The sequence below is a fragment of the Theobroma cacao genome, chromosome 3 (genome assembly GCF_053813885.1).
Source record: "Theobroma cacao isolate CCN51 chromosome 3, ASM5381388v1, whole genome shotgun sequence".
NCBI lineage: Eukaryota > Viridiplantae > Streptophyta > Magnoliopsida > Malvales > Malvaceae > Theobroma > Theobroma cacao.
In genome coordinates this window covers 29,879,199-29,894,633 of record NC_142641.1, presented here as the reverse complement: position 1 = coordinate 29,894,633, position 15,435 = coordinate 29,879,199, and the positions used below count along the sequence as shown (strand labels likewise).

Genomic DNA, 15,435 nt, shown 5'->3' with positions numbered 1-15,435 from the left:
AGAGAAAAGGAAAATTTTTAGTTTTTCTTTAAATATATTTTTTAAATTTTATATTTTATTTTTCACAAATAAAAATTTATATAGTAATTTTTTATTTTTTGAATATATTTTTTTAAAAAATAAAAAATCATAGGAGTATGCCACGTGTCTATCCTAACTTTCGATCAGAAAAGTGTTATGACGTGTCAAATGATCATGTTTTGAGTGGTCAATTAAATTTTCTTAATCGTGTTAGAAATTAGAAATATTGATAAATGAAATAAAAGTTTGGGTAGCACATTCAAACATTTTTTCTAGTACATACCCCATATTAGACATACCTTACAGTATAAGAATTAAATGTGAGTTTATCCCTATAATTTTCCTTATTACATATACTTTTATTTGGATCTACATTTAATCATATGATGGAAACATGAATTCTTAAATTGTGGTAAAGATGCATTAAAGGTATTCCCCAAAGAAAGAGAGTTGATAGGAACCCTACATTAATCACAATCAAAGATTGCACTTAGACATAAGAATCTCCCAAATTGGAATCCATAACTAGTTTTAAACAAAATGATGGTCTAATAAAAACAAAAGAAGAGTCACATTATTGGCTTCTCATGGAGGTGGATTCAATTTTGTCTAATTTTTAATTGTAAAGTATGTTGGGGCCCTTTTTCACTAGGTGCATGTGGATGTGACCTAAGGTTGGGCCCACATCCCATGTGGCACATGTCCCATTGGGTGCACTCCTCCATCAGCAAAGAGCAAAGGGCAAAGGCATTTTCTCCAAAAGAATCCCAACATGTCAATCAATGCAATGAGACGAGCTTTGTCCCTTTCCTGTATGCGAAAAAGGTACATGTCCGTACCCACACCGTAACGCCTCATCCCCCGCGTTATGATTTTCAAGTGTAGGATTTATTCAGAAATTCTTTGAATGGTCCAAGTCCATCCACGGTCTTTGAGTTCCTTCCCTTTCTTTTCCTTCACAAGACTAGGAAATGAAAGCCTTTCGACTTAAATTTACTTGCCAAGTCAATATACTTTCTTTTTTTATATATAAAAATTTGGGATAAATATTTAAATTACAAAGAAGATTTGCATTAGTCTTTGATCTAACCATGTTTAATAAGGATGTTAGCAGGTAATAATTGTTAGTTTTAAAATGTCTTAACTCGAACTCTGTTATTTAATATGCTATTTGACTTTTATAAATGTTTAATTAAGTTTTTGAAATTACTATTCACATTCATATCCAAATATTTTATTCTTGAATATTTTAAACACTACTCATTAATTATCCGATTAAAATAAATGTACAGTTAAATTTTATGTATATTATTAATAAAAATTAAATCAATAAACTAAAGTTAGTTCATAAAAAAATAAATTAAATTTTAACATCATATTTTGATTATTGAATGAATTTTAGTATGTATTGTATTAATTATAATGAATTTTTACTTATGAATGCAAACCAAAATCCTAATAAAGATGTGTGGATGTGAGACCCCTTATCCATCTATCCTTGGATTGCCCAAGGAAAGGGAACATTGAAACACAAGCCAGCTCAACCAGCTTGCACCCAAGCTCCAATTCCCTGGACCATTTCCTTTTGAACTTGTGGAGGTTGTTGCACTACTAGTACCTATTCCATGAATCTCGTATACTTTGGTTGACAACTTTCACTCTTTTTCTTTTTTTTTTTTTTTTATGTATAATATTAAATTTTAAATTAAAATTTCAAATCATAATCACCAATATATCTATTCACGAATCGAGAACTTTCAATTTATTAAAATTTTAAAAGTGATAAATACACTACATGAGTTGAGTTTCTTTTTTCCACAAGCATAAATTTGAACTCCATCAACTCTTGCCAAACTAGATGCAAGAAAATAATTAAGCAGTAAGTTGAGAAAACAATAATTGAGATGGGGTTTGTTTTCGTTGTGTAAGCACTTCAAGTTGTCCCTTGAGAAGTCCATGACATCCTGGATTGAAGCATGCATGGAATTAAACGCTAGCCAACACACCCACATGTGATGCTTGGGGGTTCCACGATGGATAGGATATTGTAACATGAGCTTGCCAATCACAAATTTCACACAACCTCCAAGAAGCAGTACAAATTTAAAATGAAGCTTATGGCTGTGCCAATAATGGAAAGTTGATAAAACAGTGATTAAGGTTTCTTACAAATATAATATACGTGAAACTAGTGATTTGAAGTGATGGATCAGATGCAAGTGGTATGCATATCATCATGACACGGTGGAATTGGATTTGTCGGTTGACTGCAGATTTGGTTATGCACCATCAACTTTTTAACAGGTAATTCAATTGAAATTCTTTTACATTACCAGCTCTGTGAAATCAATAAGAATCAAACAGAATCTTAATTGTGTAAACCAAATTAAGTGGAGCAGTCCATATAAAAGACCCCAAAAAAGAAAAAGAGGAAGGAAGATGATGAAGTACAGGGTTGAGTTCATCAGCAATGAATGGGAAGATAAGGAAGAAAGCTCTGAATCAGATTAATGAGGTAACAATACCAAGCAAAAAGCATAAGTAACTTTTTGTGAGTGGATATAGCAGAGTATTTGGTACAACAGTTGGTGTATGATCTCTTATTTGAAAAACAAGATTCGAATCTCTTTTTCTCTAATTAAGAAAAAAAAAAACTTTTTGTGTGTGGATTGCTGATTTGGATTCATAGGATGGAATTCCTTTCCCAGCTATGATTCCTCTTCCCCTTATCTTTAACTTTTAAACTGCTTCCCCTGGTTGCTTTCTCCACATAATCATAGGATTAATAATATGAGAAAAAGATATAAAAAGAAAGAGAAGCCAAATATCGTCCTAAAGGCAAGGCCTAATAATTGGATGTGCATATCTGCTGTGCTAAAAGGCACTGTAAACACAGTGAAAGCACTTCCCAGAATACCAGAAGTGACTATAAGTTGTGGTTGCGGCTGGGGGATGAACTTGATTGTGTGGTGGCATCATTTCTTTTCTTTATTTTTAACAGCAACTCCCTTGTTCAGTTCTTGTGTGTTACTTTGCTGAGCCAGTTGCATGTTTCTCTTTTGCCCACAGATCATATGCACCACTGCCCTACAGATTTCAGTTTCTCAGACACCTTGGTTTCTTGACAACTTCCCACTCTCCATAATAGTTGTTACTTAATTTCATTCCCCATCTAAGTTTGGTAATAAAATTTAATTACATATTTGATACTCAAATGATATTGAAATTTGCATCTTAAACTTCCAAATAGTCTATCATGTTATCCGAACTTTTTAACACTGTTAACTTAATTTGTCTCGTCCAACAATTGACCAATCTTGAATGGAATTTTTGTTGTCCAAGTGAAACAAAAAATAAAAATTTAATTTTAAATTAGCATTGAAGAAGATGTTGATGATCCATGTGTTGTACACCTGACCTGACCTGATATTATTGGATCAAGTCATATATATAGGCCGATCGTTTTTAATGGTATTAGAGTTCGGATTAAAATAGTCCAAGGTTTGAAATTTAAAATGCAGATTGTAATTTTTTGTTTCAAGTACTAATTTATACAAACTACCAAAGTTCAGGCATCAAATAGTGGTTTTTTGTCAGCATAATGTGTCTCTAATACTGATAATGAGATAAGCAGGGGAAAGAATAAGCTGTTTTGAAAAGAAAATGGTAAAAGCTTTAAGACAAAAGAATCTGTTAGCAGAGGTAAACGAAGCAGAATGCAAGTGTACTTTTTCCCACAGCACGGAATCTTGTTGTCCCCCATGGTTTGTGTCATTCAGGTGTTTGGAACTGCTAAATCATTTTAATTAATCACTAATATGAGAATGATGCCAGAGTATTAAACAAATATACAACAGAACATACAAGGGGAGCCAGGCCTTTTGTCATTTACACATTTTATATAATGAGCCATGACCAGGGGGTCTCGTTCCAGAAACAAGGAGAAAGAGAAGGGAGAAGAGAGGACCACTCTATTATTTAATCCCTCGTGGTTGTTTGTGAGAAAGATTAGAGTTAGTGTCCATCATATTCAATGAAGATATCTACTTGCTGTCCTTAGCTCTTTGATTGATTTAAACTTGAAATGGAGTGTGGCTAAAGTCCTGCTTTATTTACGAGAAGATTAGAAAAATGCCAACTTTTGTCTATCTTGCAGGCTTGGTAGTTGTCTGTAGAGTTTGGTTTCTACTTTCCAGCTAGATTGCCCCACACTCCCCAGGAAAAAACGTAATGAGACAAAAGCCCATACAAGTTGATCCAAACTGCCCCAGGATTGCCCTTTTACTTTTTAGAATACAAAATGGCAGGGCATTTGGGCCAGAATGTACACAAATTCGTGACTTAATTTTAGCAAGTAGATGGGTAATCCATCAAACTGGACTGGTAGCTCCTGCCCCTCCGCCCTCCACCGCCACCTACAGCTTCTTACCTAACCCAGAAAGAAACTCGTATTAGGTTTAGGTGACCACTTTCCCCGTCGGATGCATCGAATTCAAAGACCTCAACTCTGAAGATGCTTCCTAAAACCCAAGCGCATTATTACAGATTTTAAGACTGCACAACGCAAGTACCAGTTTACTTCTTTCTTATGACACCCACCAGTAAACACTTCCCTTTTCCAACCCTGCATTTCAAGCCCCTAGACCAGCAGCTGTTGAAGCTTAAAATGCCTTTTTATACATTTTTCACAATTTTGATGGTTCTAAGCACGAATACATTTGATGATTCTAAGCATCATAACATGCTTCCAATTTCCAAAGGACAAAAATCATACAGAAAAAGCATTTTTAGGTTCAATTTGCAATAAATGAATACATCCCACTTTATTGTTTTTTGAAGCAAAAGCAAAATTGCTTCGCCACAGCTCAAAATCCAAAGACACCTGACATTTCTATATATGGCATCTAGTTCGTGAGTGAAAACTCACACAGAAAAAATGAAAAAAAAAAAATCCAAGCTCAGGTCCAATTACCTGTTTAGCCCAAAAACTAGGGGGAAAACCCTACTCCTTCCAGTTACAATAAAACCTATTCCCATTAGATTTCTGAATATAGTTGATTGCAATAGCTAAGCCAATACCCAACCCCTCCAAACCAAAACGGCAAAACCCAAAAACTTCCAAGCCTTCACATTCTACAAATGTATACACACTATTTACATGCAACTACAAGTTCAAGACCTACTCCTGTTAAAAACCATTAGTCAACACCGCCTAAAACTCTCCTCAGCTCAGCTTTCTGTTCTGCAGTTAGCCTTGACGGGTACTTGACATCTAATTTGATCCTCAAATTACCCTTCCTCCCAGGTTCTTTTGAGATAGGCATTCCTTCGTTTGGAACAACAACGTCAGCACCAGGCTTGGTGATATCAGTCAGTGGGATCATAAGGTTCCTCCCATCCAGGGTAATCAGGTCAAGCGTCTTACCAGTGAGGGCCTCCAGTAGTGTAATCTCCTGATTGACAACAAGATCATTACCATCTCTCTTATAAAGAGCATGTGGCTTCTCCTCTATCACAAAAATAACATCTGCAGGAATTATACCAGGCTCCTCATTACCCTTCTCAGGGAATGTGATCTTTGTGCCCCTCTTCCAACCAGGTTTTATTTCGATAGTCAATATCTCCTCCAAAGACCCCAACTTACTGCAAGAAAGTAGCTCAGTGTTAGGCCAAAGTAACAGTAGGAAGCATTCATGCAAATAACACCAGAAAAGTAAAGATCATTAACAAAAGTGAATAGAAACAGACTAATACACAGCCTAGACGTAGTGCCATGAAATGAAAATGTTATTTTTTTCATACCTCAAAATTGAGAATGCTACAAGAATTCATGATTAATTATTCAGTTATCCTAATTCTCTAGATGATCTTGAAAATCTCTTAGATAGCCTACAAATAGCAGCATGTTTTAACAGCAAAGGCTAAAAGAGCGGGGACCCTTGCTTCAATGCATATATTGTCTTGCAAGCCACAAAAGATAATCAAGGAGACAAATACCGCTTGGTAGTGAAAAGAAAAGGGAATATAGAGACTACATTTTCTAACATGCACAATCCCCAAACCTGCCTCATGACGACAAGTAAAACTTAAATGTTGTTAATTAACACGCAAAACTCTTTCTCATCTTAAATTGCTATGTTGATCTTCTTCTGCAAACTTTCTTGGATATTTTACTTTCTATTACATCATTTCTGCGTAAATAAACTATACAAAAATCATCTAAATCTACGATATATTACAAGAGAATAACTACTAATTAGTGCCAAATTACACACTGTATTTACGTAAAGGAAGAAATAGTTTTGATCCTAACAACTTCTGAGACGCATGAAAAACCTTTAGTTAAAATGGCTAAATAACACCTCAAGTAAATCAATTTTGGTGTCCAAGTCTGCGAAAATGTGTTGTTGGCTGTAATGGCCAAGATTTCAGAAGGGAATATATCAGAGTGTGAAAACTGTTAGCAGCATGACCCGAGACTGTCCAATGTAAGTAGATAATCACATTATTTTTTGAGGGGGCAGAGAGAGGGGAGGGGGGGGGGGGGGGGGGGGGGGGGTTGTTGGGAGGGAAAGAGAGGGGATAGTGGTCTTCATCCATAATTCATAAGAGAAAAATGTATCTTAGCTTCATACTTCAGAAAGTTAAATTTGCAAGCAGCATTAACTCGTTGTACTTCTGGATTTGAAAATTACTGCAGGACCAAACAAGGTGGCTTTTGGTTTGGATAATAAGCAATTATCTATGCTAATCCAGAAGGAGGATTGGACATGTTACCATAATTCATAAATAGGAAGAGGTTGGTGGGGGTGGAAATATGGGATGGGCAACGGAATGTTATGGTCAGTTACCTCATTAAACCATTCTCATCCCTGAATATACTCCTTGCTTGAAAATGTAACACATAATTCAACTCCCAGAATCTTTGCTTTAAACACAAATGTCCTTGCTACTACATCTTTAGGCCTAAAAGAGATTAACTACCTTACAGGATTTAGAAAGTGAGTTTATAGAGGAGATTCAAGGGATTTTAAATAGGTTCACTGATAAACATTTTCTCTATTCCCGAACAGGCGTCCTCAATAACAACTTATACCTGAAATGCAATAGTGAAACAGTGGAGCAGTAAGCTGTGCATTTCCAATATTCAATGACCCTTAACAGGAATTGCCTTATTGTACAATTGGAGGACAGTATGGCTTGAACTTAAGAACTCTAACCATGCCACAAGACCTAAAGTGGCAGTGCCAAACAAATTTAATACAAAACATAATTAGTTACTTCATATAGTCACTAAAGAAACAGAATAACTTTCCTTCCTCAAGTCAACCATGCATGGCAATGAACCCCAACAGCTTTGATTTAAGTAAGAAGAGAAATGGCTTCAGTGGATCAGTATTCATGGTGAACACTTCAATATATTTTCTAAGTAGAATATTCAAGCATATCAAACTGGTGAAAAATCAAAGTAACAAGTATCAATATCCTAATTTCATTTTACCCAAAAATGTTTAAATTTAAAAGAGAAAAAAAAAAAGAAAAAGAAGAGCTTACCCTGAAGGGTCAAAAACCTTCCTGGAAAGCCTCATTTTTCTCTTGGAACCTTTATAAAGCTCTTCCAAGCTACAAGGCAACACATTTTCCACCGCAGCGGCTTTCCTCATTTCTACATTGCTACTACTGCTGCTACTACTCCCATAACCATTATTATTCCTAAAATACCCTTCTCTAAACCCTCTATTTCCCCTCCCACCAACTCCTCCACCGTTGGCTTCCGCCCCAAACAGCTCCTCATAAATGTCCTCAGCATCCCTCGGATTAAAGCGAAACGACCCCGTATTGGGCTGCTGCTGTCTCTGATTATTATTATTATTACTATTGTAGTAATGCCCCCCTCCGCGCGGATTAGACGCCGACGGGGACGGTGCCGTGGAAGAGAAAGAATGGCTGGCGGAAGAAGAAGAAGGCGGGAATTGTCCGGATTTAAGAGCCTCCTCGCCGTAAAGATCATAGATCTGACGTTTTTGCGGGTCGGACAAAACATCGTAGGCTTCGGAAATAAGCTTGAATTTGGCTTCGGCTTCGGGTCGTTTGTAGGAAGGGTTCTTGTCGGGGTGCCAAATCATGGCAAGCCTCTTGTAAGCCTTCTTGAGATCGTCGTCGGAGGCGTGGCGGTTCACTTTGAGAATATTGTAATAATCGACGCCCATGGTTGGGAATCTTGGGGGGAAGGTAACGGAAAAGAGAGGGAGAAGAAAAGAGAGTGAAACGTGAGGGAGGATTTGACGGTTAGAAAAACGGAAAGAAAATAATAATATTATTAATAATAATATCATTTCATGAGTGGGGCCTACACGAATAACGTGCGGCTAACTACTTGGGATTTTCTAGATATGCTGTGACATTGATAGCATGTTTGGTCGGGGGAATGGTTATTTTTAAGAAATTTTGATTTTTTTATTTAATTAAAAAATAGTTTAAAGAATAGTTATTTTATAAAAATATTATTTTTAAAAATTTTTTAAAATAAAAAAATAGTTAATACCATCCTCTCTCATTGTATTAATTATTTCATAATTGAAAAATAAATTTAAAAATTGATAAAAATAAAAATACTCTTTACAAGTTTGAAAAATTACAACTTCATTTGTATAAAATATTATCTCTCTCTCTCCTATTTCTCTCACTTGATTTCAATTTTTAATAAAATATTAATATTTTAAAATATTAATATTAAAGTATAAATAAAATATTAATATTTAAATGATCAATTATTAATAAAATAAATTATAAATTATTCCTATTTAAAAATAAAATAAATTAAAAATAAATAAACATAATATCATTTAAATTAGATAAATAATATTAATAATTAAATCATCAATTATTAATATTTTAAATAAATTACCAATTATTAATATTTAAAAAATAAAATAAAAAATTAATCATAATAATATTTAAATTAAATAAAATATTAATATTTAAATTATCTATTATTAATATTTTAAATAAATAATAAATTATTAATTTTTAAAAATAAAATAAAATAAAATAATTGATCATCATAATATTTAAATTAAATAAAATATTAATATTTTAAATATAAATAATTAAATTATAAATAAATATTAATATTGAAATTATCAATTATTAATATTTTAAATAAATTATCAATTATTAATATTTTAAAAATAAAATAAAATAAAAATTAATCATAATAATATTTAAAATAAATAAATATTAATATTCAAATTATTAATTATTAATATTTTAATTAAATTCTAGATTATTAATATTTAAAAAATCTAATAAAATAAAATGTCATATAAATAATAAAGGGTGTTTTTGTCTTTTTATTTTCTATTCCTTTCTTATTTCAAAATTATTGTTACCAACCAAATACTACAATAAATCATAATAATTATTCATGTCCTATTCCCTTTGTCATACCAAACTAAGTAATAATTATTCTATTCTATTCTCACATAATAACTATTCTATTGCATTCCTATTTATTCCGCCAACCAAACGTACCATGATATTTTTGGGCCTACAACTTAAAGCCCATTTTTTAATTTAATTTTATTTATTGTCTAAGTTAAAATTATTTTCCTAAATCAATATATTTAATACGAGTCTCGTGATTTTTACGAGGTAGTATTATTTTATATAGATAAATATTTTTAAAATTGCAAATGACGTTCTTTCTTAATTAATTGGTCAAAAGTTTCAACCGTTTTTCTTAAGTAATAATTTATTTAGTATTTTAGTATATAAAACAATAATTAGATGAAGTCAAGAAAATATATCTCTATAACAATCAAACAAGTACTGAACTAATTTCTTAACATGTATATAACGCGCAAAGTTTAAATAAATAGAAAATGTAAAATAATTTCAAGTTACCTATATAATAAAATAAAATAAAGTAATTTCTTCCATTATATATTAAAATATGGGTTTTTAGATTTTTTTTTACTCTCTATCTCAAAATCAAATCCCAAGAAAGTTGTACTCTGTATTCATACATGTACCTCAAAATTTGAAGAACTTAATTAATATTTGATCATTTGAAAACAAAATTAATAACTTACTATTAATGTCAAACAAACAGCAACAAAGTCATTTTTTTATAATTATATTTGATGTAATGGTTAAAAAACTTTAAATTATTTAAAAAAATTAAAAAAAATTCTTTTATTATATTACATTCAATTAAGTTTTTATACTTTTATTTTAAGTCAAATAAGTTATTAAAATTAATGGTTGATTAATTGTTATTACTTTAAATATCCATTATAATTTTATATCCATATGACACTAATGTGGTACTGACGTGAAAAATGAAAAATACTATATGCTCATATCATTATGTCATATCAATATGCTATGTTATAATCTATTATGACATGTTACTATGTTACATTAATACCAAATTAACACCATGTGGCATAATGATATGAACATATAGTATAAAAGCTTATTTGATTAAGTCAATTATTAGTTGTGAGAGTTTATTTAATTTAAAATAAAAATATAAACTCTTTTTTGATTTAAAATAAAAATATAATGATTTCATTGAACATAATAAAAGATAAAAACTTACTTGAATTTTTTAAATAATTTAAGATTTTTTTTAAAAGTATTATGCTATTACTTTTTGATAACTTGATAGCAAATTTAGGAATTAATTTTGTTTAAGTATAAAGAGCAATTCTTGTATCCTTGGGGGAAAATTATATGCTTTGGGGTGGTCACGTGTATGTAGATTAGGAACCTGATATAATAATATAAGTTTTGGCCTTGCCCTCGGCTTAAACGTGGCTTCTGCACTGTCTTTACTCAATCCAACGTGGATATTATATATTTCTTTCCATATTTTGTTTTTTTAATGTATTTAATTTTTGTTTTGGTATTTTCACAAATAAAATCATTTGGCTGTTTAAAAGCTTTTTGTTTAGGGTCCGTTTTGATGTAAAATATTATTTAGACAACAGTTTTAGAATTTATATTTATTTGAAAAATAAAAAATCTATTTTAGATATAAAACATTTTACGAGATTAAATTTTCTATTAACCATGTAATATGTCTTACGCTTTTGAAAGCACAAGACATTTCCAAAGAACAGAAAAATTACCCTTATTTAATATTTAACTTAAAATATTAATATTTATGTCACGACCCGGAACTCTCATCGGGCCCGTGACAACCGCCGCGACGTCTCGATAGGCACTCGTTACCCCGAATGCCGATCGAAACCCCGCAAGGCTTAGCATCAGCTTCCACATCTCCCCGGTGAGCGACAGTTATTAAATCTCGCATTTCAAGAAATCATAAGTCGTTTCCAAATCAAAACAATAAAATATTATTTTCTGACTCACAGAGGCATTTTCGTCATTTTTCTTCAAAAATATCAAAACTCGTCAAAAATATGGTGTAAAAGATAAATATGTTCATACATACTTTAAATCAGATAGCTAAAGTATAAAATTACTTTTACAGTGACATGTGGGCCCTCAACTGATCAAGAAAGTGTAGGGCTACGAACCCTTACTTTCTAGGATGAAACTCCGAGATTAATTCTTATCTTAATCAACTATCAACAAATTGTCTTGAGCTTGAAAAATGGATAGGAAGAGGGGTGAAATTATGATTACATAATCCTAGTGAGTAAACAGACACCATCTAAATTATCTAAACGCGAGTAAATGGAGACAAGTAAGATATTCTATTCCAGTATGTTTTTCATAACATTAGTAATCAATTTACTCAAATAATCAACTTGGCTTATGTATTTCACAAAACTTGGCTCCTACCAAAATCATTCTTGCGGGTACCTTCGTCAAAGTATCCCACTAAGACCGCTAAGGCTGTTAAATGTCCCATACCCATAAACATGTTTTCGCATCTGACACACAGCCGTTCCTTGGCGTCGGCTGAGTTTCACTCTCACGTGGTAGTTAACGTGAAGTGCACTCAAAAAGCCCACCTCAAGAGATACCCTACATGCCTCTACAACCGAGGTAAGAATATAAAGGAATTTACTGTGCCCCTCTAATAGGCTGGTCCACGGAACCCCCCACCACTGCAGTAGCTAATCTTTAATCCACCAATTGATCAAATCTCAATGGCATAGCATGGCAATTACATTACCAACCAATTTATCAAGGCAAAACAGACAGTTCATATTTTTCAACACAAGTATAAATTCAGCCAATCATGCCAATTTATCACTAGCCATTTAATTCAAATCGTAATTTACAATAAATCACATGTTCTCCAATTACTCAAATTTTCAAATCCAACATTCTATTTTCAAATCAATTTATAAAAATTCAATTTATTTTATGATTTCATTTATTTTATAAATTCATATTTTTCTCATAAAAGAAGAAATTCATCATTTAAAATAATTTTCACAAATCACAAAATTGAATAAAAACTACTCTAGATAATTCAGACGATAATAGGTTTACTCACAGTTCTAGGAGTCGATGTACTCCTAATCTCAGTCTCCAAGCACAATCTCTTTACTTTTACCAGTGTAATTTACTCATCACCTATCCACAATGTACAATACATAATTCACCACATCAATGCTTGACCATTATAAAATCAATTCAGGCTCGGTGTATATGCATGATATGATATACATCTTATCCGACTACCGCTTAAATGCGGTGCTGACTTAATTCGGCCTATTACTCGATTAAATGACAATTGTGTTCGATTTGGCTCCAAATTGCTCCATTTCATTTCTAATATTTCAATTCACTAAATACAATTCCAATAATCTAAAATTCATCCTAACAACCCTCATAATTTTTCTTGAAAATTTCGACTATTGTGGTGCACTATCACTAAAAATTTTCCCATTCTATTTTCTCACCATAAATCATCATTTCATTAATTTTTCAACCAATTCACTTGATCACAAAATCAATTCATTACTTCTACACTTCATATAGGGTTCGGCCATTGAAGGTTCATGAGGAAAATGAATTCTTTTCTTGTTGTTTTGTTTCTAAATATGTTTAGCTAGCTCTAAACACCAACATAACTCAAAATCAAACAATTCCAACAACTTTCTCTCTCCATACCCATTTTGACCAGCCATAATTTCATCATGAAAACATGTAATTTAACCATGGAAATTAAGGGAAAATGCATGGGTAAGGTAAATCACTAGCAAAATCAAAGAAATTTTATCTTTGCTTGATCAAATCCTTTGAATTCCAACACTTTCTCTTTGATTTTTCCCACCTAGGGTTTGTTCTTCCTTGGTTTCTCTTCTCTTCTGGTTTGGCTGATCACTATGAGAGAAATGGGCTGATTTTTTGCCTTTTTATAAAGAAATAATAAAATAATAAAAACATGACACATGACATTTCCTTATTGGTTCAATTTTTAAATATTTGACTTTTAATTCTTTAATTATCCACCACACATTTCTCATGTTTATCCATTTTCATGATGAATAAAATCCCTTGGTCTTGACAAGTGTCGGGGGTGAAAATTTACCGATTTGCCCTCGAGGTGACAAAATTACCATTTCGCCCCTATACTCTAAATTATACCGAAATTAAAATTTTTCACTTCTAAACTTCAAATCATACTCCAATACTCAAATCATACTCCAATAAGTCAAATGGGGCCAAAAATGTTTTTTAAAAAATTTTCATTTTGTCCCCAAGTGACAAATGACCATTTTACCCCTAAATAGTAAAAATTCCGGTTTGACTCCAAATTGATCCTCGAACTCCGAATTACCATTTTGAGACATCCCTGAACTGTGAAACTCTTAATTTCACCTTAAAATTCCTATTTGAACTAGTTCGAGGCTTAATCGACTTAATGGTACCATTAGGGGCAATATCGTCTTTTAATGATTTCTTGAACTTCCTAAATATGCAAACATTCTATTGAACATGTAAATGACGTCGTAATTATTTTATAGAACAGGGTTTGACAATTTAACTTTAAATATTAATGTTTAAATTACTCAATACTATTAAAATTAAAAAAAGTAATGAAATCATTCAATGTAATTAATATTTTTATTTATAAATTAAATAAATCTTGTTAATAATTATAATAAAAAATATTTTATTAATTATCATTTGATGAATACACATTTATAAATATAGGTTTTGGATGTTTTACAAAATTAATGAATATTGATAATTTTATAATGTTATTATAAAAATTATAAGATGATTTTTTTTTTTAAATTAGTACTTACATTCATTATAATATGTTGTTAAATGCTTTGAAAAATATCATTATTGATTTTTCTCATTTTCATTTTCATTCTTAATTTTAATGTGAAAACCAAAAGTTACCATTCTTTTATAATAAATTCCTATTTACCATTTTAACAATCAACTAACTCCATCATTAATAGTGGAAAATATTTTCCACAAGATGATTCAAACAATAAAAAATGTTTTTAACAATTTATCCAAAGAATAAAAAATATTAAATTTTCCTGTAAAATATTTTCCCCAATAAGTTATTTTTCAGTTATCAAATGGCCCTTAATTTAAAAAGTTAAAAGAGTTAATTTATTAAAAATAAATATATTTTTAATTGATTTGATTAATTATAACTTATTTAAGAAATACAATATTAGTATTTGAGAAATTCTAACATTGATAGAATGTTACAATTATTAACTTTTAAAACATGACTATTTTGATATTTTGTACAAAATGATATTTGATTTTTATGTGATAACAAATATATTGATTTTGAAACTTTAATGAATAAGAATTATCAAGTAAAATTATACTCAACATTGATATTAAATTACTAATTATAATCCCTTTAAGAAAAAAAATACTAATTATGGTATCTAATATAAATATATAAAAGATAGACAACAAAGGAAATATTCCTTCGTCAATAGCTTACTCTTGTGGATAACTTAATCCAGAGCCACGTCAATTAATAATATGTTTAATTTGATTTGATTGTTAATATAAAATATTTATTTTAATTAAATTAATTACATTTATTTATTTTAACTATCTAATATTTTTGCCTTTTATGAGTTAATTACAATTAATTTGGTCATTAAATACAAAAATCGAAATTTACATAGAAAGCTCATTAATATTGAATATTTTCTGTATCTTGTTGAGACAAACAAAGCATATAAATTTGCAAAAAGGTGTAATACTTAGAAAAACCCTAAATTATTTAGAAAATTTTAAATGAGTTTTTATTTTTTTATTACATTTAATTAAATCTTTATATTTTTATTTTGGATCAAATAGATTCTTTTAATTAATGGTTGACTAACTGTTGTTAGTCATAATGTCATTTGTCACGACTTAAACCCGGAGGTCTATGACCGGCACACGAGCCCAGCTGTCATGACCCGGAACTCCCCATCGAGCTTGTGACAACCG

The 15,435-nt window shown here is 31.0% G+C and overlaps 1 protein-coding gene across 2 annotated transcripts; it reads right to left on the bottom strand.

Annotated features, from left to right (window-relative positions):
* Window positions 1-4,818: 4,818 nt before the first annotated feature.
* LOC18604579 (DNAJ heat shock family protein) lies at window positions 4,819-8,326 on the bottom strand. 2 transcript variants are annotated; one of them, XM_088804897.1, is made up of 3 exons: window positions 7,576-8,326; window positions 5,564-5,664; window positions 5,328-5,474 (listed from the first exon to the last, which is right to left on the bottom strand). In XM_088804897.1, the coding sequence occupies exons 1-3, from the start codon at window positions 8,229-8,231 to the stop codon at window positions 5,443-5,445; spliced, it is 789 nt and encodes a 262-aa protein (XP_088661023.1). In that variant the 5' UTR covers window positions 8,232-8,326; the 3' UTR covers window positions 5,328-5,442. The 2 variants fall into 2 exon arrangements, with proteins under 2 accessions (XP_007037191.2, XP_088661023.1); XM_007037129.3 differs by having other exon boundaries at window positions 4,819-5,664; window positions 7,576-8,325.
* Between the last annotated feature and the right edge of the window lie 7,109 nt (window positions 8,327-15,435).